Source organism: Pelodiscus sinensis, chromosome 3 (assembly GCF_049634645.1).
Source record: "Pelodiscus sinensis isolate JC-2024 chromosome 3, ASM4963464v1, whole genome shotgun sequence".
NCBI lineage: Eukaryota > Metazoa > Chordata > Testudines > Trionychidae > Pelodiscus > Pelodiscus sinensis.
Window position 1 is genome coordinate 77,150,961 of NC_134713.1, and position 24,195 is coordinate 77,175,155.

The 24,195-nt window shown below is 37.5% G+C and overlaps 1 protein-coding gene across 3 annotated transcripts in view; it reads left to right on the plus strand.

The window, feature by feature from the left end:
* The window catches only part of AFG1L (AFG1 like ATPase), a 129,401-nt gene that overhangs the window by 52,205 nt on the left and 53,001 nt on the right, over window positions 1-24,195 (plus strand). For 2 of the 3 annotated variants that reach the window (XM_075923095.1, XM_075923093.1), the window contains exon 7: window positions 1,472-1,530. The exons of the other annotated variant lie outside the window; for it this stretch is intronic. In XM_075923095.1, the coding sequence (XP_075779210.1) occupies window positions 1,472-1,530 (59 nt within the window). The remainder of the gene's footprint in view (window positions 1-1,471; window positions 1,531-24,195) is intronic. 3 annotated transcript variants of the gene reach the window in all.

The window sequence follows — 24,195 nt, forward strand, 5'->3', positions numbered from 1 at the left end:
GGTCTAGTATAGACCTATAAATCGAACACAGAGAATAGTTCCCGTCGGCGTCCAATACTCCTCCTTTTGTGAGGAGTAGCTGGAGTTTTGTACCTTAAGCCAGTCTTCCAGATCCAGTGTAGACCCGATCTTAATGTTCCTGTGAATCATTTTGTCAGTACTGTCTTGATTTGTCAAGCATAGTGCATCATCCCTCCACTGTTATATGTTCATACAGCATCTAGTATAATGACACCCAGACTGATTATGGAGTTCAGGCATTGCTGCACTCTAACTATTTTATGTAGGCTTTGCAGAATTCAAATGTTTGGATTTTGGTTATTTTTTAATAATTCTAACGGATAGTATTGGCATTAAAGCATTTTTTCAAGTGTTATTAAATTAAATGTTCACAGTTGCAGGAAATTATGGGACAGTTTGCAATGAGATGGGGGAGTCAGACAATAATTATTTAATTACAGTAATAATCCTTAAATGTTAAAGCTTCATAACCATTAAAACACAGATTGTCAACATCTCATGTAAAATATACAAAGTAAATACCTTAAATGAGATTATAGTAAGTTCTAAAACAGCATTTGTCTTACTCTAAGATTTTTATAGGTTTATTTTTCATTGGTTTGCCTGTGTACATGGGGAAAATCACCATTTACCAACATTTAGTGATAAAAATTTAATCCTTGTATTATAATAATTTGGCATGGTCTGTATCAAAGGTAGGGGAGTTTAGGTGGACAGTTGTAACAGGGTGTCTGCACTTTCTGTTGACCTGCTCTGTTACATCCTGGCAACCAGACAGACACTTGTATTAATGAAGTAGAGTAGCACATCATAACTATTGTATGATTAGAAAACTAATGGAACTATTCATCCTGTCTGTACAGTTACATAGTTGCCAGAAAAGGGAACTTTTTACTATAGATATAAAATTCTGTTTGACAAGTTACATTTATTAATCTACAATTTCTTTCATAATTCCCAAATATTCATTTACTTATAACTATTTTAATAAATTATCTTTTTCAAAGGTTATGCATTTATTTTTAATATTTTATTGTGTGCCTACATAATAAATAATATTTTCTTACCTTGAAAAAATACTGTGTGTGATGGGAATTACTAGAAGACCAAGCGTGTAACCCTAATCAACATTTCCAATTCTTTTATGAGCTTATTTTTAATATAAAGGTTTCATATTTCCACTGCTAAAATCACTTAGTTCTCATTAGAGATTTAAATCTAATGTCACTGAATCCCTTTTGAGATTTTCTTGGGCTGTTCTGCTTTTATTTCCTTATTAGGAATGTAAAGAATTTCATGCAGGAAAAGAATAGAAATCAATTTCAATTCCCTTTCATTCCTTTATCCCTCTAACAGCATAGTGCTTTATTTGCCAGATTAAAAGACAAGCTGGCATTATTATTAAGGGGAAAGGCTAAGTAGCAAAACTAGTACCAGTTTTCTCTTTCAGACCTCTATAAAAATGGGCTTCAGAGAGCTAACTTTGTACCATTCATCGCTGTGTTGAAGGTAAGGAAAGTCACTTGTTGAATGCTTTCTTTCTTTGCCTGTCATATTGAAAATCAAGGGTTTGTACAGGATTGCTTCAATCTTACTTTCAGGAAAAATGTTTTAATTATTATGGGGTTGAAGCAAAGTGAAATAGAGGTGGGAACAACTTTTCATGTAAAAGATTAATATTGACGTTTAATGGAAAAAGCTGAACATATAACAGGACAAAATGTTAACTTCAATAAGTAATGCAGCAGACAATATTTGGACAGAATTTTATTACTGCTCTGTATGTATGCAAATGGAGATATCTTTCTGTAACTATTATACAAATGTCGATGCAATATTTTTTTTACTTTTTCAATTTATCATGCTACCTTACTTCTCCTAAGACAGAAAAACACTTTTTAGTGGCATTTTCTGTAAAAATGTTATTTTAAAATAGGATCACTCCATCAGTGTGGTTTTGCAACTGAAAAGCTACACTACGTGAAGAAATAGTTACTCCAATATTTTCAGTTATCCAGTAAGAAATTTGTTCAAGTTATCACATTGTCTACTTTTGCTTTTCATTAAATCTCTCTCTTCTGTTCCCATGTACATGCTTCTTTCTTTCCTTATCTTGTCCTTTCCTCTTCCTCCCCCTGTATGCTTTCTTTATGACTTAATCAAGCTGATCAGAGAGAAGAGGAACCTACTACTAATCTGCTTCATTGTTTCCTCCTTGCTCTTGGACATTTTTATTATGTTTATGGCTAGTATATAGCTGGATTCAAACCCTTATTTCCAACCTTTCCTTTATTGTGATGTCCATGGACACCTAGGCTATGTCTACACTGCGGAGCTATTTCAGGATACTGGATATTCCACATCTATTGAAGCAGCCCATTCTTTCAAAATAGATTTCAAAATAATGAGCAGCTTATTGCGATTTCCCACTATAATTACTGTATCTCATTTTTTGTCACTCAGAAAAATAATTGTTTTTTGGGAATTCCACTGTTGCTCACTCTTTCAACATTCAAGTGCATCTTACTCTGTAAGCAAATTTTCCCCTATGTACGTGGCTTTCTGAGTGGAAATTGCCACGGCTACAGTACTACATGGTAAGTTCTCTGACATCTGCACACTTTGGTGTGACATACTAGAAATTCTGCAATACCTTCATTTAAATTCAAAATGGAGGTTTGCATTGAGTTAAATATGAATGATGCAGACAGTTGTGTAACCACTGGAGTTGGTTTGTTTTGATAAAAAATAAAATGCAGTATCGACTCTTTTACGTTTAGTAGGCACAGTGTTTTGAATTCACAAAAAGTAACTGTATTGTAGAAGTTGACGGAATGGAAGCTGGAGTTTTTGGCATCAGGGTGGACTCTAAGCACCGCGTGTCCCTTGCAGGGTGGAGACCGGGAGTCAGAGACTTCTTGTGTTATGGGGAGAAGCGTATGTCTCGTCCCACCCTGCAAAGTGTGTGCAGTGCTTAGAATCAGGTGCCACCTGAACAGCTGGAGGTTGACTCTAAACGCAGGGCATCCCTTGCAGGAGAGCAGCAAGGGTGGGAGGAGACTTTGTATGCTACTCCTGCCCCCAGAGCATGCAAAGTCTCCCCCCCGCTGCCTGGGGCACAGGCACCTAGAGGAAACTGTCAGCTGTTCAGAACAGCTGGCTGTTCTCTCTGGACAGGTAGGGGCAAAGAATTCCCCCATTCCCCCACCACCAGGCCAATCAGGGTCTGTGAGTGGGGATGCATAGAAGTGTCCTGGTCCCACTACTTCCGGGGAGGCCCAGGGCCACTTTAAAAATTTCCAAAGTGGTTCCCCCGGCTAAAATTATTGTCCACCACTGGGCTAGATTGACCCAACTATAGTGTTCAGTGTATGAAAATTTGTATAGCCCTGAGTGATATATCTAGGTCAATCTAAGTTTTGGCTTGAGATTTTCAAACACAATTCTGCAGTAGCGTATATTCTGCAGCAAATTCTGTGGTTCTAGAACATGCAAACCCCTAATTCTTAGGAGTAATTACATATTAATTTCCAACACTGTGTCCTGCGTGCATCACTAGAACCTTTTCTTCATCTTGCCATTGATCGATCTTTTCTTCTTGGCCTTTTTTCATTCCTCCTTAGGATTTTTTTTGTTAGTGTAATTGCTGGGTTTATGGATTCTTTTGCTTACATACTTATTTGTGGTCTTAATTCTTTCTTCTAGTTAACAAAAATATTAATGACTGCATGCCTTTAAACCAGATCACCTACCTTTACTTTGTAAAGGTATCTCAAGATTTTAGGCAGGACCTTACATATGGAATATTGAGAGATACCATCTTTCTCCTGTGATTAGTTATTAGGGTAATCTTTGTGTTTTCCTTCTCTTGTGTTCTTGGCATGTTTCACATACTTTGTTTTCAAATATTCCTGTAACTGATATTAGTTTAGTAAAAGTTACTTGTAAATAAATTGGGTCCCTCTCAAAACATTTAAAGAAAATCTTAAGCGTTTTCTAAGGGAATGTAGTTCTGTCCTCAGTAACAGACACTGAACAATGGTGGCAATGTATATAAACAAGTATTCATTACGGACTAACATGGATACCCCTCTGAGAATGTACATAAAGTAGAGAATGATATTAAAAACTTACATTTTTAATATGGCACTTGTGGGGAGCAGAGCAGTCATTTTATTTCATTGAAAAAAATTAAAAATAAAACATAAAAAGTTGTTTTAAGTGGTAGAATGCAGGTTAGAAGGTGTGGAAATAACAAAAACTAATTTTTCAGTTGTGATAGGGATACATTTACCCTGACAAATGAGTCCTCCCAAAAGTATGACACTTGTATGTGAACTATATCATTGCATTACCTACCTTGTCTCATTTCAAATTGTTAATGCATCTTATAATCACCATTTCACAATTATGCTATGTAAGCTTTTTAAAAAAACACACACAAACAAATTAAACTAAAGGTCTTCCTTGAAATTTTCCATGACAATCTAACCTCAGGAGAAAATGTTAAATTAGTTGCTTATGAATGTCTTCATCCTGATGCTTTCTTCAACAGAGTTCAGACTGTGAGTTAGTTCTTCTTCACCCTCCTAGGGGTTTTATGGACTATTAAAAACAATTAAATATAAGTAATCAACCCCAACTGTATCTAGGATTTCTCTGTAGGGTGCTTTCTGTCCTCAGTTCCCCTTACACACATATAGGCTACGTCTACACTGACAGCTTCTTGCGCAAGAACTGTTTTGCGGAAGACTTCTTGCGCAAAAAGTCTTCCACAAGAGCTCATCTACATTGGCATGTGCTTTTGTGCAAGAGCATCCATGGCAGTGTGGACGCTCTCTTGCACAAGAAAGCTCTGATGGCCATTTTAACCATAGGGGCTTCTTGTGCAAGAAATTCATGTTGCCTGTCTAAACTGCCCTCTTGTGGAAGAGCTCTTGTGCAAGAGGGCTTATTCCTCGTGGGGAGAACAATAACTCTTCTGGACGAAGCTCTGTTTTACAACGCTATACTGTAAATTTACTTGTGCAAGAATGTGCATGCAGTGTAGACAGCAGGCAAGAACAGCTGTTCTTGCGCAAGAAGCTGCCAGTGTAGACATAGCCACAGTGTCTCCTAGTTTTTATATCTTGCTTGAAGTTAATTGGATTTATCTGTCACCATAACTCAGCAGTAATTACCCTGAACCATGATGATGTATGTTTTAGCACCTGAATCCAGAATGACTCAACAGAAGAGGCTTTAATTTCCTATACCAGCTCTTAGGGAATGCCCTTTAGAGGGAGAAAAAGTACCATGGCAAAGTTCTGAAAAGAGCTACTTCTCTCCCAACAGTGTCAATTTCAAACTGCTGGCTTTAAACCTCAGTATGTCCAAGAGGGGCCTGAGATTGCTGGGAAGGAGAAAGCACATTTTGAGTAATTAAAAGGAACTAGTTTCTTACCCTTTGAGGGTATCTGCCTCCTACTTATCAATGTGGTGGATAATTTAGGAGTTATAATGCACAAGACATACTGATAGTAGTAGTGGCCAGAAACATCTTGTCCCAACTTTGGCTCTTTAAAAATATAAGCAAAAAGCAAATTACTCTTCCTTTTCAGATGAAGACTTAACCCACATTCATCCTTTCTTTCATTGTCTCCAGATTGCAATTCCTTTTTTTTTCATTCCTGAATCAGTTCTTGTGGTGTGAGCAAGAAGGCAAATCAGTTCAACATTAGTGATGCAGATTAGCTGAACACAAGGGACGCAGGGATGGGTCAGAGGAAAGTTTTTTTTTAAATATTCACAAGGTTTATACCATTGGCATTTTGTTTATATGCTTGTCTACCTTGCCTTTTTATATTATAAACCCTTTAGGGCAGGGATTGCATCTTCCATTGTGTTAATGCAGACATAACATAATAGGGACATGATCCTGATTAGGGTCTTTGGAAGCTACTGCAATAAAAATAATAAATAATATTGAGGTTTGATTACAAAGGCCACATACAATTTCCAGTTAGCTCAGTTTATGTGGGCTTGCTTCCCAAGTGGGACTGACCAATGAGATCACACTATGGCAGTTCTTCATGGAACGTGTTTGGCTCCTTATCCAGTTCGAGGTCTTCTCTGAAGTCCTTGTTGAATTCTTTAGCGCTGTCAGTAAATTTTCTCGGAAAGTCTGCAGTGTAGAGTATTCATTATAAAAGAGCTTGGTTTTCTCCCATTGAGGATCAAGTTCAAACCAAATCTTCATGCTTTTAGAGTTTAATGTAAAACACAATTCTCTGAGCAACCCAAAGATGGCCTCGGAAAAGCTCAGCAACAAGAAATGTTAGTCTTACTTTAAAATGTGATGTACAGAGGGAAGGCGTGGGGTATCATGTGTGGACAGAATTTCTTGTCTTAATTATGTGTTTGCCCTGTTATTGTTAGAAATAAAAACACTAGAAATAGATGTCAGTGTTACTTAAATTGAAGTATCTATTTTCAGGACAGATTTTTACACAGTCAAAAAATGAAACAAATATAAAATGGTGATGGAAACATTTTTCCCTGTATTGCCGTCTTCATGGTCCTGTCCCTCGCATAGGTATTTGGATTTCAGAGAAAAAGTTTGTTAAATATTCATGATCTTCCACCAATCAGATTGCTTTTTTTCAGTTTATAAATACAGTGTACCATATATATGATATTTTGGTGAAAATCTCTGAATTCTATAATTGCATACATTCTTTTCTGCAGTGCTGTTGATTTGGGGATTTTTTTTAAAGTAGGCAGATATGGGACAAGATGTATTTCATATAAATAAACATTTCTCAACAATCACAGCTTATTTGGTTCTCACAAATAAGTGCTTAGCTTCAGTTTGCCAAAATATTTGAGAAGTTGATTACTCCAGAAATGGTTAGGAACCCTAAGTAACCAACAATTTATTTTGAAAAATTTCCAGCCATTTTTACGGACATAATGTCCTTGTAAATTTTAACCTAATACTTTAAAAACTTGATGACATAAAGTCTGAAATGAGTTCTTGTTTTATGAAAAGTAAGGGTGAAGTGATTTTTTAATACATGATTTGGCAGAGTGGTTCTCCAACTTTTTTCATTCTGCAGGGTACTTAGTGAAAGAGAGATCCTCTCATGGACTATTGCCCTTTCCAGCATCCTAATCCCCCACTGTTTGGTTCAACATTGAATTCTTTGGGCGAGCAGGAAGGGATTCTCAGACCATTGGTGTTCTACGAACCATACTTTGATGTGGAAAAATACTATCAATAAACAGTGATTCTCAGACATCCAAAGATTTCTTGTAATTTACATAACATTTTATAATCACTTAGTATAACTCATCACATAGCTAAAATATTTTCTCTATCAAGTTTATTATTGCACACAATAAAGCTACAACCAATACTAAAAATAAGCAATTCTGAAGTGTTTTAATAGCATTGGTATATCATTGACAGGTATAGTTTTGAAATAGTATCCTGAGCTTTGGCTGAGCATATCTTTTAAACAGAAATAAAACAAAATCCAGAAATCTGTAATTGGGGGAATTTATAAGACATTAAACCACAGTTTTTTCAGTTGAATCAATTTTTATTACCTTGTTTAGGGTTAAAATCAATATTTCATTTAAAAAAAAATATATTGTTTAAAATAATTCAGTGCTAAGCTCAAATAACCTGTTCATACATGGACAATAGTAGTACTGTTCAGCACCACTTTTTGCAGCATAGGTTGTTGGTGATATAGTGATACTTAGATTGCCTGCAGTTATTCTGTAGGGTTTTCATATTAAAATGTATCTCTGCCCTTACAAAACCATCATCAGAGCAATTTAAAAATATTTATCAGTTTTTTCTGATTTTTAGTTTTGGATCAAAGAAATGTAGGTATTTAAAACTTGGCCAATTTAGAACTCTTAGAGAGATTTGTAGGTTTTAAATGTCATATACAAGAATTGGAAGATACATTTCTTTTATTATATGTTCTGGTTTTGTCCAACCACCTGTGACAGGAACACACACATTTGTTGATTGGCTGATCTGCCAATTTGTTTTTTTTTTTTTTTAAGTCACTTAGTTGATTAAATTGATTTGTCAGTTTGATCCATTCTAATGCTGTGATAGCCCAGGAGCTTTCAGTATACTGAATAGTTAAAAACTGCTTTTGAGGTCAGTGTCAGCCACTCTGACCTCTGCTGAACTGTCACCTGAGTCAGAATTGGTGGGATTAAGCCTTTGATATTGTGATGGCTTCGCTTATCAATTGACTTCTTCATTACCAAAGATGTTAGGCCTTTTGTATCCCTTCTTATTATGTAACCAAGTAAACTCTTAAATAGAAGGCACTTTTTTTGCAAGCTGTGGAAATGCTTATTTTATTTTTGTGAAGTATATCCAGTAATCAAATTGATAAAAATAATTTCTTCTACAATGCAGTTACGAATTACTGTGCTTAATATCAGCATAGTTTGAGGACAGCTTTTGTTTATGACATAGATTAGTTTTCAAAGAACATTGTAACAAGTAAAACACATTGTATCTAGAGTACTGTGTGCCTGATTACAGGTTTATAATTTTGTTTTAAATAGAGAGAGATGTGACATTGACATATTTACAGACAAGTATTGTTTAATTGTATTTCTGTAATACAAAGACTTTGAGTTGTAGATACTATTAACTATATAATATTACAACCCTTTTCCAAGTCATATCTGACATTCTCTTGCACTTTCTCCTCCCCCACAGTTTGTTCAAATGCAGACTTCTAGGTTTTATCACCCAAGAGTAAAATAATTGCTACTGTAACCAAGTCTTGTGTGTTTTTTCCTTTTTTCCTCCTGAATGATAATGGTTTTTCTCAGTTCTGTTTCAGCTAGTGAATTCTTTGATTAAAATGGGCAAATAAAAGTATTTTATAGATATGTTATTGTCAGTTCTTGAAGTAACAGGATAAATTAGTTTAATTACACGTGGCAGTTTTCTTAGCTTGTGATGTAATGTGAAATAAGGTGCTCCCTCTTCCCAAAAAGCTCAAGCCAATTAATAAAGCTTTTAAGCTCTTTGTAACAGGCCACCGTGGAGGTCTGCAGAGAAGAACTTTAATCCAATAAACATTTCATTTAGATCATGAAAAGAAAGCTTGAGGAGAAGCTCCTACAAGAGAGGGTGTTACCAGTGATTCTAACCATGAAGAGATGTGAGGAATTTGCCAAATTAACCAAGAGACCTTCATATTTAACACATAAACGTGTCAAAACTAATAATGGAATAATTTAATTTGAGTTGAACTTTATATTGTGAAAATTGTAAAAAGCCACAACTGTTTTCTTCAAAGACTTCACTGTAGCTGGGTGGACGGGGCAAGGGGAGGTTGTGAGAAACCCAGATAGCAAATAACACTGGCCAAAGTTGGTGGAAAAAAAAGGAATAGATAATTAGGTGTAATTAGTGTGTATGAATTGTTGTCTCCCTGCCCTTGGCTTGAATAAATTTAGAAGAAAAAACCCTAGTGGCGAAAATGCTTTGATGTAAGAAGAGTCATTGTGGCTTGGCAGCATAAAGGCAGTGTTTTATGCTTCTTACATAATGGTTGTGATACAGAAAGAGTGAATGGACTCTGCACCCCCCAGTCTGCTTTACAGCAAGGACTTTTGGATTCTCTTGAAACAAAATGCATCAGAAGTTTTCAGTTGTTCGTAATGAGGTAGTGGACCTCATCAGAGCTAAGCGTAAGCCATCTTTAGCCTTTGTTTAGATCTTAATCACATTTTTTTTTATTCTGGGAAATCTAGTTTCTAAAATCAACACTCTTCCTTCACCCCAGCCCCCTCCCTCTCCCCGCTAGCAGCTCTGTAAGAGCAAAGGATAATACTAGGCAAAGAAATAAAATCAGAATTTGAAAAAGAAAAAATAATCATGACATAGTGAGCCAACTGTATCCTTGGTGTATATCCGTTCAGGTATCCAGAATTATACCATGGATTAATTTGACCCACTGTTTATAAATTATTGCACTTCTAAACGAATATGAGATATTGCCAAGGTTCTATATTTCAGCAAACTACTGCCTATTATTTTAAGACTGTTAATAACCAAGAGTAGTAACAATGGCTAGGGCGTGGGTGTATGTATGTGTGCACGCACAAAATATATGTAGGTTTAAAGTGACACATAAGATTTATTATGTATACTTGGCGATAAGGTGTCTTTCAAAAGAGAGAGGTGATATAGAGCTGTTGAATTTAATATTGTTTCTGTTTAATGTCATATTGCATGCAGTTTATTCTTTATCCTTCTTCCCCCCTCTTTCAGTTGGAAAAAGACATTGTGTGCCCAGACACATGCCCCATTCTCACCCCAATAAAAATGTTTTGTTTCAAGATCTGAAATATTATATATCATAGTGAACTTCAGAATATTTCATGTTGCACCCATTGTACTGAATACTGCATTCATACACATTTATAGATAGTTTAAAATAAGTTGTAGCAAAATTCTAAAATGAATTGTGTGTCCTCCTGCAGTAACTAGAAAAGAAGAGTTTATTTTTAATCACTAAAATTATAGGCCCAGATCCTAAATGTATGCAAATCTGAGTAATTCCATAGATTTAATTCTGCATCTCAATGATTCTCCTGTTAAACCACTCAGATTAAAGCCAAAAGTATTTCTGTCACAAGTGTAAGACCCATATTACAGATTCTGTTTATCAACACTTAACTGCCTGAATTTTTGTTGTTTGTGCAGAGTAACAATTAAAAAATCATACATAGGAATTGTATTTGTCATACATGATCAGTCTTAACTACAACAACTACATTCAATTGGCTTTGCATTATTTAAAATGCAAAATCTGACCAACATAATATTTTGAAAATTGTCCACAAAGTTTATTTTTTCTGGTGTTTTTGAAAGTTGGATTAGGAATAATGCTTCTAATACCACAGTAGGAATCTTCAATGTTTATCATTCCACAGTTAATGAAAAATAATAGGAAAAAAACTACGGAAAGTAGCATTTCATTTAACCCTTTTGAAGCATTGTGCCATTATAGAGAACAAGTAGTCTTTTGTACTTGAAGTTGATTTGAGCTATGAAAGGCAACACCTGAATATCTCACAAGACTAAATAATTATGGCTGATTGTGTTTTTCAGGTATAGGTCACAGGAAATTCACTTAGGGTAGAATATGTACAAAGCTAAGAAATATGCAGATTTTCTGTTGTAGGATTGTGTAAAAATTATTTACAGTTAATACTTGCATAAAGGTTAGAAAGGTTGATGAAGTGATATTTAGTTTTGCTTTACTATTCACTGCATGTCAGAACGTAATTATGACTGATTCATGAAACTGTCTTAGAAACGAACCATCTTTATTAAAATGCTGATCAAGATAAGAGCTGACAGTAATAAAGAATAGAACATTTTAGTCTTGTTGCTTTTGAATGATTGCTAATTACCCCAGAGGTCATGTATAGTGCTTAGGAGGATTCATTGACATTATTTTTTTTAAATCTACTGTTTCAACAACATCTGAACATGAAGACAAAAACTGAGTGCATATTGAACAAGACTTTGACCAAGTTTTTTATGCCATGAAATACCTGATGATTCCTCTTTCCTGCTTTTGTTGTAGTAAATTTAGGTTCTTAGGGGTCTAGACAGCAGAATATTAAGAGTGCTGCAAATGTGGTATATTCATTTAACAGGGCTAACTTTAAGCATAAGCAAAGCAAGCAAACGTTGCTTCTCAGGGTGCTGCATCCCATCCATATTGTGTAACTGTCTGGTTCTATCTTCTTCTTCAGAAGCTGGCCCAGAGAGTAACTAGTATACTGCCAGCATGCTTTCTATCTCTCACAGTAGTACAAGAGATGGAGTTAACCTATGGTCCAATCCTCACCCACCCACACACACACATATCCAACAGCTGGAGGGCGGGTTCTTATAAATCATTAGGCCAGCTTTACTAACTTTAAATCCTGCAATAAGGTGTAGCTTGGCATTAGATGAAGATTTCAGGACTATCCATTTTAACCTTAATGCTGTATTGGGGTTCAGAAAACAGATTTGTTCATTAAACATACTATATGACTACTTAAGAAAGGACTCCAGTTTTACTATAGTTATGAATCATTTGGAATGATTTCCCAGTGGTGTTCTTCTAAAAGAAAAATATCTGCATTAGTCTTCTCCTGATATCCTTCAGTTAAGAAATTTAAAACTCTTGTTTCTAATGAGACACTGGAAAAGGTAATAATGAAATACCATCAAAACCAGACATGATAACAGATTTTGGCCAAGCAAAATAAAACTACTATTTTCTGGAATAATGGTGGAAGCATCCACAATATGTTTGTGATTCCATTATAAAAGAGAATATTTTTTGTGCTTGGGGCTGGGAGAGTCAGGAGAATGATTAGTAATGAAAATTCATATTGTATAATTTGAGTGATTTTCAGTTGTCATGAAAAGTCATGGAAATCTGAATCAGTTGTACAGTCTTCTTATTATTTACTCATTTGGATGTTATATAATGCAAAGGAGTTGGCTAGAGAGGATGCACTTGAAAAGGGAAAATTGAAGTCCAGTATTTCTTGATCCTTTCATTCAGAAAGTTCTGTTAGAGTTACACTTCTTAGGCTTAGCTTATCATTGGCTATAAACAGTGTTCATATATATTTATTTTTAAAATTCATTAGTGGTAAGTAGAATAGCTGATTATATAGCATTATGAATCTGAGAATAGGAGTAAGATTTTAATTTCAGGTCACTTTGGTAGTACGTGTATTTGTAAAAACAGGTTTCTGCAAGGTTAACTTACAGAAGCAACTGATTGTGTGGAATTTTGTCTTCAAATGGTGCTGTAAAAGAAAGTGCACTCTATACATACTCTATACATACAATTGTATCCTAGTGGAATAGTAGTTTGTCATGCTACAGAAAAAGTAATTATGAAACAAAATACTGTGCCTTCGTATTTGTTGACTTGAGATTTAGAATGTAACCCTGGTTATTTTACATAACAGTGGAAACAGTACCAGATTCTTTTTAAAATTTTAAAATCATTTTTTAGGATTCCCAATCACTAAAGTATTGGCAATTTAGGAAAGTGATGGGTAACCTAGTCTAGTGAGTGGGCGGTATGAGTGGCCCTCCATCTCAGTGTGCTGCAAGATTGTCATAACCAAGATGGTGTTCAAGACAGGATAGTTTTGCTAACTGTGCTTGTATACTTAGAATTTGCGGGACCATATGAAACGTAGGAGCACTTTGCATGCTGAGCAAGTGCACGTCTTGCACTGTCAATGTTGTCTGCAATCAGCATGCACTCCACTTCACGTGTTCTTGCTTTACATGCATGGCACTTTAGTAATATTGGTAGGAAAAAAACGACATGAATGGAAACCAGAAGGATCTGACAATCCCGTGGGCAACGGTAAACAAAATGTTTCACGGGCTACACATAGAACCCTGATGGGCTGCATATAGCATGCAGGCTGCAGGTTATCTACCACTGATTTAGGATATTTTTGCCATCCTTGCTGGTTGTTAATAATATTATAATAATAAAAAACCTACCTCCTATATGGAGCTTTTCATCAGTAGATCTCAAAATGCTTTATAAAAGTGGTAACATTATTGCTGTAATCTCTTGTTGAAAACCACTCTTAGTTTTATGTTTTGTATAGTTTTATCAAAGTGTGTTTTTGTGTAAAGCTAATAGTTGTGTGCGCATGTGTGTGCAGATGTATATATCTTCTCAATGTTTAAAATCACTTCATCTTTCACATATTTCACTACAGGTAGGTAAAAATAAAAACAAAAAAGTCTTCAGATATGGCAATCTCATGTTGCTAGACGCACGCATTGTTTAATAAAATGTTCAACACATTTACAGTTCACTAATATTGTATACAAAATACTTCATAGCACATGTCCACACAATTAATTCCTCATGATTTATACAAGACAGCAATGTAATCTCTGTCTATACTTCACAGTTGTGTTTGAGTTTTTAAAAATGAAATAGCTATCTGTCTTGGATGGTTTAGACACAACAAATTCTGCATCTTGGCATGCAGTTAGACTAGATGACCTCTGCAGTCCCTTCTAACACTATGATTCTAACAAGAATTAAGAGATAAAAGTGTACACCACAAGATGATAAATAACACTGTCAATTTCTATATGTCTGCATTTTTGCCCTTAAAATGTGTTATCAAATGACTTTGAGGGAGGATGCTGATTGGATTACTGCAGTAATTGGAGATAAAATTGGTCTATAAGACATTCATAGTCATAGGTGCAGGAAGTAATGTTGTGGAGGGTGCTACAGTACTCCCAGGTTTTGGGCACCTTGGTTCTGTGCTGCTACTTTCCAGGGTCCTGTCTGCCAGCCCTGCCTCTCTGCTGCCCAGAATCCCAGCAGGTGGGCTCACTGAAGCCTGGGGGTTCTTCTGATGGCCACAGATCCTGCTCCGTTACTTGCCCCATGCCTGGGGGCTCTGCTGGGGTCTCACTTGGTTGCTGACCTTAAGGTCCTATCCTGTCACTAGTCCCAGGGTCCCAGCTGCTGGCCCCGCATGGTCCACCTACTAGGAGATAATGAGGAGGTTGGACAGGGTCTGGGGGTGGGGGGAAGAGGTGCAGCTCAATACCCCACTCAAAAAAGTGTTCCATTGTCACAGTTCATAGCTGATGTATTTCAATATTTATGCAGTTTGGTGCCATGTAATTTAAGAAACTCTGTAGCATTCAACATTTTTCATAGAGAACATACAATGCAGCATATCCATTCATGTTGTGTTAGGGCTTTTTTGTACTTAAGTGTGTAGTTGATATTTTCATTAATCATTCTTTAAGTCATTTAAAATGTCACAGTAAATAGAGATCTGAAATCTGTATCTGGAAACGTATGCTACACTTGGTGTATTAACATGTAACAGATGTTGGCCAAATAATAGATTATGTACCTCCTAAACTATTCACTAATGTAATAATTTCTGTCTTATGCATTGTTATAAAAGTTACACTTTAAAGCTCATTTTCTATTCTACAGGCATATGTATGCTATACAATACTTTGCCCATAAGAATATGTTTTGTGCAACATACAATATTTTTATGAACATGGTCAGAGTTAAAAGTTGTTATGATTTTTTTTAAATTGTGTTTATTGCAGTTATTCATAAATTTTGAAGAGAGCCTAAACTCAGAAGTTCTTTATTTTCAATGGTTGTGTTTTATGAATGGAATACAGGAACCTCAACAACAAGTCAATGTCATTGTTTGTTTGGCTTTCCCTCTTCTTTTGAAAAAAATTATCACCAATTTTGTTTGAAATGTGCATAGTATTTTTTAAAGTGTTATCACTTTATTATGATGTGTTTTAGTGTGAGTACTGATATAAAACTGACAGTATATGTATGATGATGCTATACTTGAAAAAGAGATAAGATCTGAAACCAGTTGTGTGTTTAGATCAGTAATGGTCATGAGCAGCCAGCTACAAGTATATAGTCTTGGCATTATTATAATTATAAGGAGAGAATTGATGTAACATCAGTTCCTTAGACAATGTTGATAAATGCAAAGTAATGCACATTGTAAAACATAATATCAACTATCCATAGAAATTGATGGGGTCTAAATTAGCTGTACCACTCAAGAAAGATATCTGAAGTTATTGCGGATAGTTCTCTAAAAACTATGTGCAGCAGCAGTCAAAAAAGCAAACAGAATATTGGGAATCATTAAGAAAGGGATAGAAAATACGACAGAAACTGTCATATTACCTTTATATAATTCCATGATCTGTCCATATCTTGAGTACTGCATTCAGATGTGGTCACCAATATTCCCTCTAAATTTTTCTATCCATGTGTGAAATAAATTTTGTTATGTGAGCGAGTCATGTGCGGATGTGATTCACCAGTAGAACTGTGTGTTGCTAATCAGCCTGGCGGCATTTAAATCTCTCCTGAATGGCCACTCAAGCACACAGCTTACAGGCAACACTGATGGCCACCTCAACTAAAAACATATATATATTGGCATTGGAAAAGATTCAGAAAACGGTAACAAAAAATATTAGGGATTTGGAATGACCGTTGTATGAGGAGAGATTAATAAGACTGGTACTTTTCAGCTTGGAAAAGAAAAGACTAAGGGGGAATATTTGACAGAAGTCCATAAAATCATGGTTAGTGTGGAGAAGGTAAATAAGGATGTGTTATTTACTCCTTCTCAAAACACAATAAGTAGGGTTCACCCAATGAAATTAATAGGCAACAGGTATAAAACATCAGGGAAGTATTTTTTCCACATAAGACAAAGTCAACACTTATGGAACTCCTTGCCCCAGAGGGTGTTGTGAATGCCAAGATGATAACAGGATTTTAAAAAATTGGATAAATTAACAGAGGATAGGTCCATCAATGGCTATTAGCAGGGCTTGACAAACCGTGGCGAAATCCACTCGCCAGCCTTGCACTGCGCATGCGCCAGACCCGCATTGCACATGTGCGCGCCGCTGGTGAACAGGGCGACAGGCAGAAATCTACTCACTACAGGCGTCTATATACACTAATTTGTCGAGCCCTGGCTATTAGCCAGGATGGGTAGAGTGGTATTCATAGCCTCTGTTTGCCCTAAGCTGGGAAGGGCAACAGGGGGATGGATCATCAGATGATTTCCTGTGTGGCTTTTCGCTCTGGGATACCTGGCATTGGCATTGTTGGAAGACAGGATACTGGGCTAGATGGATCTTTAGCCAGTTCAGTATGGCATTCTTATGTTCTTCATACTTGTGCAAAATTTAATCTGGATCTCTTCAACTGTTTGATTACAGTATTCTGCATGGTCTTATTATGACTAAATTTTGCCAGGCCTTCATTATCATCAACAGAGAAGCTGTTGCTCAGTCCAGTAGGACTGAGGCACAGTGCCTGAAGGAAAGTGGTGAGGCAGGAAATGGCCCCTTATTCTCAGCTTCTGAACTTCCAGCTAGCCAGGGGACTGAGTATTTCTGATTGCCCCTTATCCTCTCCTCAGCTTCCTCAGCATATTTTAAACTCTGCCTGGGTTTTGAATAGTATCTATACCCATTTAGATGACTCTGTTATTTTAGTTTAGGGGTAGGGAACCTTTTTTCTACAAGGGGTCATTGACCCACAGAAAAAAAATCAATTGTGGGCCACACTCACCCCCATGGAGGTGCGAGGAGACTTGTGACTTCCCCTGACAAAGGGCAAGCTACCATTCACAACTCTAGCCCTGCTGGGGGCAGCGAGACTTGGTGCGAGGCTAGAAATGAGGGCTTCAGAGTGTAGGAGGAGGCTCTGGAGTGGCACAGGGGTTTGCTGGTGCAAAAGTGGGGTAAGGGCTTCAGATGAAGATGCAGGTTCTAGGGTGGGATGCAGGAGGGGGCTCCAGGCTGGAGCCAAAGGGTTTGTAGTAGGATCAGGGATGGGGTAGAGAGTGGAGCTGTGAGGTCTGGGAGGGAGTTAGGGTGTGGGAGGAGGTTCTAACTTTGGGCAAGGGGTTTGAATGCAGGTTCCTGCCAGGTTGCACTTGGCTCAGGCATCTAAACTGGTCATTGGTGCAGCAGGGCTAAGGCAGGCTCCATATACCCTGGCTTCACATTGCTCTCAGAGATTAGTACCAGATTGCCCAGTGACTTTGCATGGTGTGAGCTGCCTGTCATCTCAGGCGCCACCCCCACAGATCCCATTGGCTGTTTCCCAACCAGTAGGAGCTGTGGAGGTGGGGCAGAGGAAGTATACGGATCTTTCCTAATCACTCCTCTGTCTAAGGGCTGCAAGGACATGTTAGCTGCTTCCAGGATCTGTGTGGAGCTGATGGAACTTTTTCTGGACTGGCAACCCTAGATTCCCCCCACTGTGGGGCGAGACAGTGCTTGTGCCTCCAGCCAGAGACTTGCTGACAGCCAGATGAAATTAATCAGTGGGTCAGATGCGACACGTGGGCCATAGGTTCCACACCCCTATTTTAGTTACTGTGTAAGAGCTGTGCTTTTTAAAGATTTAAGAAAATCAGAACAGCCATACTGGGTCAGACCAAAGCTCCATTTAGCCCAGTATGCTGTCTGCCGACAGTGGCCAATACCACAACAGGTAATCCTCATGTGATCCCTTCCCTGTCACCCACCTCCAGAGAAACAGAGGCTAGGGATACCATTCCTACCCATCCTGGTTAATAGTCATTGATAGACCTAGTATCCATGAATCTAGCTATCTCTTTTTTGAACACTGTTAAAGTTCTAGCCTTCACCACATCCTCTGGCATGGAGTTTCACAGGTTGAACTGGCTGGCCTGTTTTAGTATCAGGAAATAGGTGTTCTCACTGGATCAGATTGGCCGAATCTGATGGAGTTTTTGCCTATATTAGTGTTGGGGAGGCATGATTGGGTGGATTAGAATAGGTCTGGAAAGTTTAATATTAGGAATGGTAAGACTGTTCAGCTTGTCACAACTTACAGTTGGTGTCCAATGTGGATAAAAGCTGGGGGGGGGGGGGGGGGGGAACTCTCAAGCAAATGAGACCAAGGATTTCACTGGTGAAAAGGGAAGATCTGATGTCTTCATAGATTGAGACCCTCCTTTGTAAACCCCCACTATGTGGAGGGAGGGCGAGAGGACTGAGAATTGAGCTGAGTCTTCGGGATAGGCCAAGCAGAAGCTATCTCAAATTATTGGTTACATGTTGGCTTCCCTGTAACCAATCAGTGGATTAGTTCAATGTCTGGTATGTGAGGATGGAGATAGCCATGTAAAGCCTCTACTAGTGTTACAGTCTGCCATTTAAATCCATCCTTGTGTCTGTTCATTTGCCTGCGTATCCTGGTCAATCTGGCCTTTCCTCTGTATCTGCTCCGTTAAAAGTCTTGTTCTTATTGGACCTTCTTATTTCATGTTGTAATGTTCCACCTCTTCCTTTTTGAACTTGACTAAGGCAACCTCATTTCCCTCAAATGTGTAGTTGGTAGCTGATTTAGGAACTTCTCATGATTTGGATTCCTGGCTTTACTGGCCATTAATCAGCTGCTCAAATACCTCCATGCTTTCTCTCACAGTGAACCTTGTACATGAGAAAAACGCCCTAATAAAATCCAAACTACTACTACATTCTCCTCCTTCAAGTCCAGTTTAAGACTGTCCTCTGCTGTGGTGCCTGCAAAACCTTACCTGCTGACCATGGCGAGGCAGACAATGAACTACAATTGCCCCTCTGTTCTTTCTTTTCCCTGCTGCTATACTCCCTACCACACCCCCAGATAAATAAAAGAATTAATACATGTAACTAACCATGCCGAGCCAGTTCTTCAAAGTCATTTGTTTTGTATATTCTGTATCTATCCTCTATTCTTTGTCTATGTGTATCTTCAGAGAATAAGGCATCCAGGATATAATTTTCTCTTCACTCTGTATAGTGCCCCATAAAACAGAGCCCCAATCCCAGTCTTTGGACACTAGCTTAATATAAATATTTACTGATAATGACATACCTGTTTTGGTTTCATATATGTTACTTTGACTTAGTGGATTTGTATTTGGGAGACTGCCAGGTTAATAAATGAACTTGATCTGAGCTAATTTCCTTCATTTGAGCTTCTTAAAAATCTTTATCCCTGTACTTACCAGACTTTTGTGCTATATATTAGTATCATGACAACGTTTAAAAAACAGCGTGTCCTAAACATGAATGCCATAGCAAATAAATAATACAAGGGTTTAAAGCGGGGGAGGGGAGGACCTTTTTTGGATCGAGGGCTACTGACCCACAATAAAATCAGTCAGGGAGCTGCACACAAGGGAGAAGCTAAAAAACCCAACCAAACCTGCTGTGTCATGGCCCTCAACTCAGAAGGAGAAAGACACTCCTCACATTCTCCTTGCACACCAGAAATTAGGAGGGCCCAACCCTGTAGATTTTGTGTGCTCTAGCTCTGCTGTGGGAGGGAGGGTTGGAGCACCAATCCTGGGGAAGGCACCTTAGGGGCTGGATGCAGGTAAGCCAGGGACTGCAGGTTCTCCACCCCTGGTTTAAAGGAAGGAAATTTATATTCAGTGTGTATTTAACAAGAAAGCATTTTAGAAATACTTGAGAAGCAAGAGGAAGACCAAGAACAGGCCCATTACTCAATGAGATGAGAAAGAAAAGACAGCTGTGGCCAAAGTATTAAATGGTTTTTTTTGTTTGTTTTCACCAAAAAGATTAGCAGTGATTGGAGAATTAATATAGTGAGCATAACTGTAAATGGGGCAGGATCTGAGACTAAAAGAGGGAAAGAACAAGTTAAGAATGACTTAGACAAGTTAGGGGTCTTAAAGGAAATGATTGAAAAGACCTTTGATCCATTAGTTACTATCACTGAGAACTTCTGTTAGTCAGGATTAATCCCAGAGGACTGGAAAAGGGTAAATATTGTATCTTTCTATGAAAGGGGGAATAAGGACAATACAGGGAATACTTCGGCACCTGGAAAGATAATGGCACAATTAATCAGTTTGAAAGCACCTAAAGGAAAATAATGTGGTAAGTAACAGTCACTATAGACTTGTCAGGAACAAATAATGTCAGACCAACCTAACATTGTTCTTTTAGAGGTAATAAGTCTCGTGGATAGAAGGGAAGAAGTAGTGGTGATATGACTATACTGTCTGACATGATCTGCTTCTGAGGGAAGGAAAGCCTTGATGTGCCTACTATAAGGAGAGTTCACAACTGGTTGGAAAAGTGCACATAGTTATCAGTAATCCACAGTCAAACTGAAGAGCATATCAAATGGGATCCCACAGAAATCTGTCCTGGATCCAGTTCTTTTCAATGTCTTCATAAATGATTTGGATAATGGCAACGAGTACATTTGTAAAATTTGCAGACAATTCTAAGATGTGAGGGGTTGCAAGGACTTTGGAGGACATGATTAGAATTCAAAATGATTGGGACAAACAAGAGAAATGGTCTGAAATAAACAGGATGAAATTCAATAAGGCTAAATGCAAAGTAATCCACTTAGGAAGGCATAATCAATTGCACAACTGCAAAATGGGAAATAACTGCATAGGAAGAAGTAATGCAGAAAAGGATCTGGAAGTTATAGTGAATCACAAACTAAATATTAAATAAAAATATTGTATTTAATATTTTAATATATTTATGCTGTTCCAAAAAAAAGCAAACATAATTCTGGGATGAATTTTCAGGAATGTTATAAGCAAAATATGAGAAGGTATTCTTCCACACAACTTAGCACTAAAAAGGTCTTAATGGGAGTACCGTGTCCAGTTCTGCACAAAACACTTCAGAAAAGGTGTGGACAAGTTGGAAAAAGTCCAGGGGAGAGCAACAAAAATTATTAAAAGTCCAGAAAATATGACCTTCCATTCAAGATTGGAAGGGAGGGAAAGGAGAAGGGAAGGGAAATATGATTGTTTTGTATTAGGGATGTGAAAGGTTAACACCCCTAACCAGTAACCAATGGGGTCTGGAGCAGCTCCCTGTCTCCTGCAGGCAGGGGGCTGCTCCAGCCCTGCAAGGGGCCTGCCACGGACAGGGGTTGCTCTTGTCCAGGTGTCCCGCAGGCAGAACTATGGACTGGGGAGGACATGCTAACAATCTTCAAAGGGTGACAAGTTGTTCTTAGGACACTGGGGACAGAATGAAAAAGTAAAAAGGCTTGAATTACAGCACAGGAGATTGAGGTTAGATATTAGGAAGATCTTCCTAACTGTGAGGGCAGGTAAACACTGGAACAGATTACATAGAGAGGTTGTAGAGCTATTCAAAGTGTAAAATAGTTCCAGTAGGCAGTTCTGAGTTTTATGGTCTCTTTTTTACTGCTGTCTACCGGCACCTGAGGCTGCACGTTTTTTCTGTCCAGAGTCAGAAGCTTTTTCTCCCACTTATATGTTAATGAGTACACAATAACTCTCTATTTTTAACTTACTAATTGCATTTTCAGACTGTAATTGTATTTGTCCTTTGTATACATAAATACATAAACAAGTTCAAAATAAATTGTAAGGCTGATTAATTTTATGCATTTGAATTGGATGGGGTAAGAAGTCACAGTCCTTAAATACCTTCATTTTACAGAGAAATTGTTGGAAACCATGGGTAGTAGCAAAAGGCCACTAAGGTCTGATCTGAAGCTTTTATTTAGGGACAAAGTTCAGAGAAATCTAGCATAGGCAGGTGAAATCCGAAAGTTTAAAGCTCCATTTTACAAATGTAAACCAATAGTTAGGATTGTGGCTTTAACAATTAAGGACCAACAATCTGAGGACTACAGTTAAAGTTCTTTTGCTGCTGATTAGGATTTCTTGGTGGTGATTAGTGAGTATGAGAATGCAATCACATTTGTAGGGTTTAATCAGTCCGAAGATGGAGAAGTTAGTTATCCAAAGAGAAAGAAATTAAAACCTATAGTTCCTATTAGTTTTTTTTTAATGTTAATAAAAGATTAAGGATAAAAGGCTGGGAAGTCTGTGACAATGTATTTAACAACATGTAGAGTCTGTAAAATTTAATATTTTTTTCCTTTTATCAAATTCATAAATAAAGCTTTACAGGCCTCTCTAAGGGGGAAGAAAAGGCCACAATTCATTTATATATATATTTATTTATTTTCTGTACTGTTCACTATTCGTACCTGTGACCAATACACATATTTTCATTTTCATACAATCACATGCTTATAGCCCTACCATGATTTTTACTTTCTCATATATGTAAATCTTCATCTTTTATAAATCTCAAATGTTTAAAACCCTCAATTCTGAATTTATACAATATTTCTAATGCATATGTTCATTCTTTTTATAATACATACCAGTTACATTTCCTAATACTTAACACTTACAGCATTTCCCCCTAATAGAGCTCTTTGCAAAGTGTTAACTGTAACCTCACAACATTCCTGTGAGGTAGATAAGTCAATGTTATTCCCGGTTTACAAATATGGAAACAAAACTTGAGATTTGTTAAACTCCTTCAACAGTGGCAGTGTCTACTTTAGAGAAACCTGGAATGAAAATCTCTTTTGTCTCCTTTACACTTCGGGGGGGTGGGAGGAAAAGGAGGGAACTAGGTCTCTCCTTCAGTCACTTTGTCTCCCCACAGGGCATGGAATTCTACCACCATTTAAATTTGTCTTGCTTTGAGGTAAACTAACCACCTTGTGATTCCACACTATACCAGCTCCACCAGTGCAAGTGTGGATGGGAAGCACTGGTATTATATCCCCATGGTGCAAATAGGATTCCTGCTACCAACACACAGTGCATCAGTCACTGTTTTAAGTGTTCTGTCTCATCTATATTTTGCACTCTACTGCATGGGGGCAAGTATGTGCAATATACTGCAGATACTAGAAGTCATTTGTGTGCTGTTTTTGCCAATATCAGCTTCTTCCATGTTACTGTCCAGCGACCCATTCTTTTATTTATATTGTTAATTTGTTTGGTAGTAGTAACAGCTAGATGCCCTAGTCCTATATCAGGGCCTCATTGTGCAAGGTCACACATGCAAATGAATACACATGTTTAAGCCCTAAAGAGCTTGCAATCTAATTAGCAGAAATCATAGAAAGATTTCTTATGACCATGTTTGCCAGCTAGACTGTGAACTCTTTGGTGCAGGGGTTACTCTTTTCTTCTTTGTATACAGTGCCTAGCAAAATGGGCCTGACGAAGAATTATATCTGCCATGACAGATGTGAGCACCAACCACTCCAAAGAGAAATATTTAATAAATGCCAAAAGGTTTCTAAAGAGGAAACCAGTATCTCTGTTACAGACTTTAGACCTGTGCTTGTACCACTTGCTCAGTATAGCATAGTGACAAAGAACTCCCTATTGGATTGCTTCTGTTCTCCAGTTCCCTAAATTAATTCTGTGGTTCTCCACCCCTGCACATGAGCACAGCACAGAAAATGGAAACCCGCAAGATGTATAATTCATGTCCCTGAAGTGTACATGTTTTGTTGCCCTCCTGGTTAAAGTCACCATGGTTTGATATTTCAGTTAGTCTGCTTGTTTGTGTTTCTAATACAGATATTTTCAGAATAGATTTTATGTGGTCCTATATCTGTCATTTTATATTTAATATCAATACACCAATTCGCTGTTCCAGTTTTTTCATTTCTAAAAAAGATT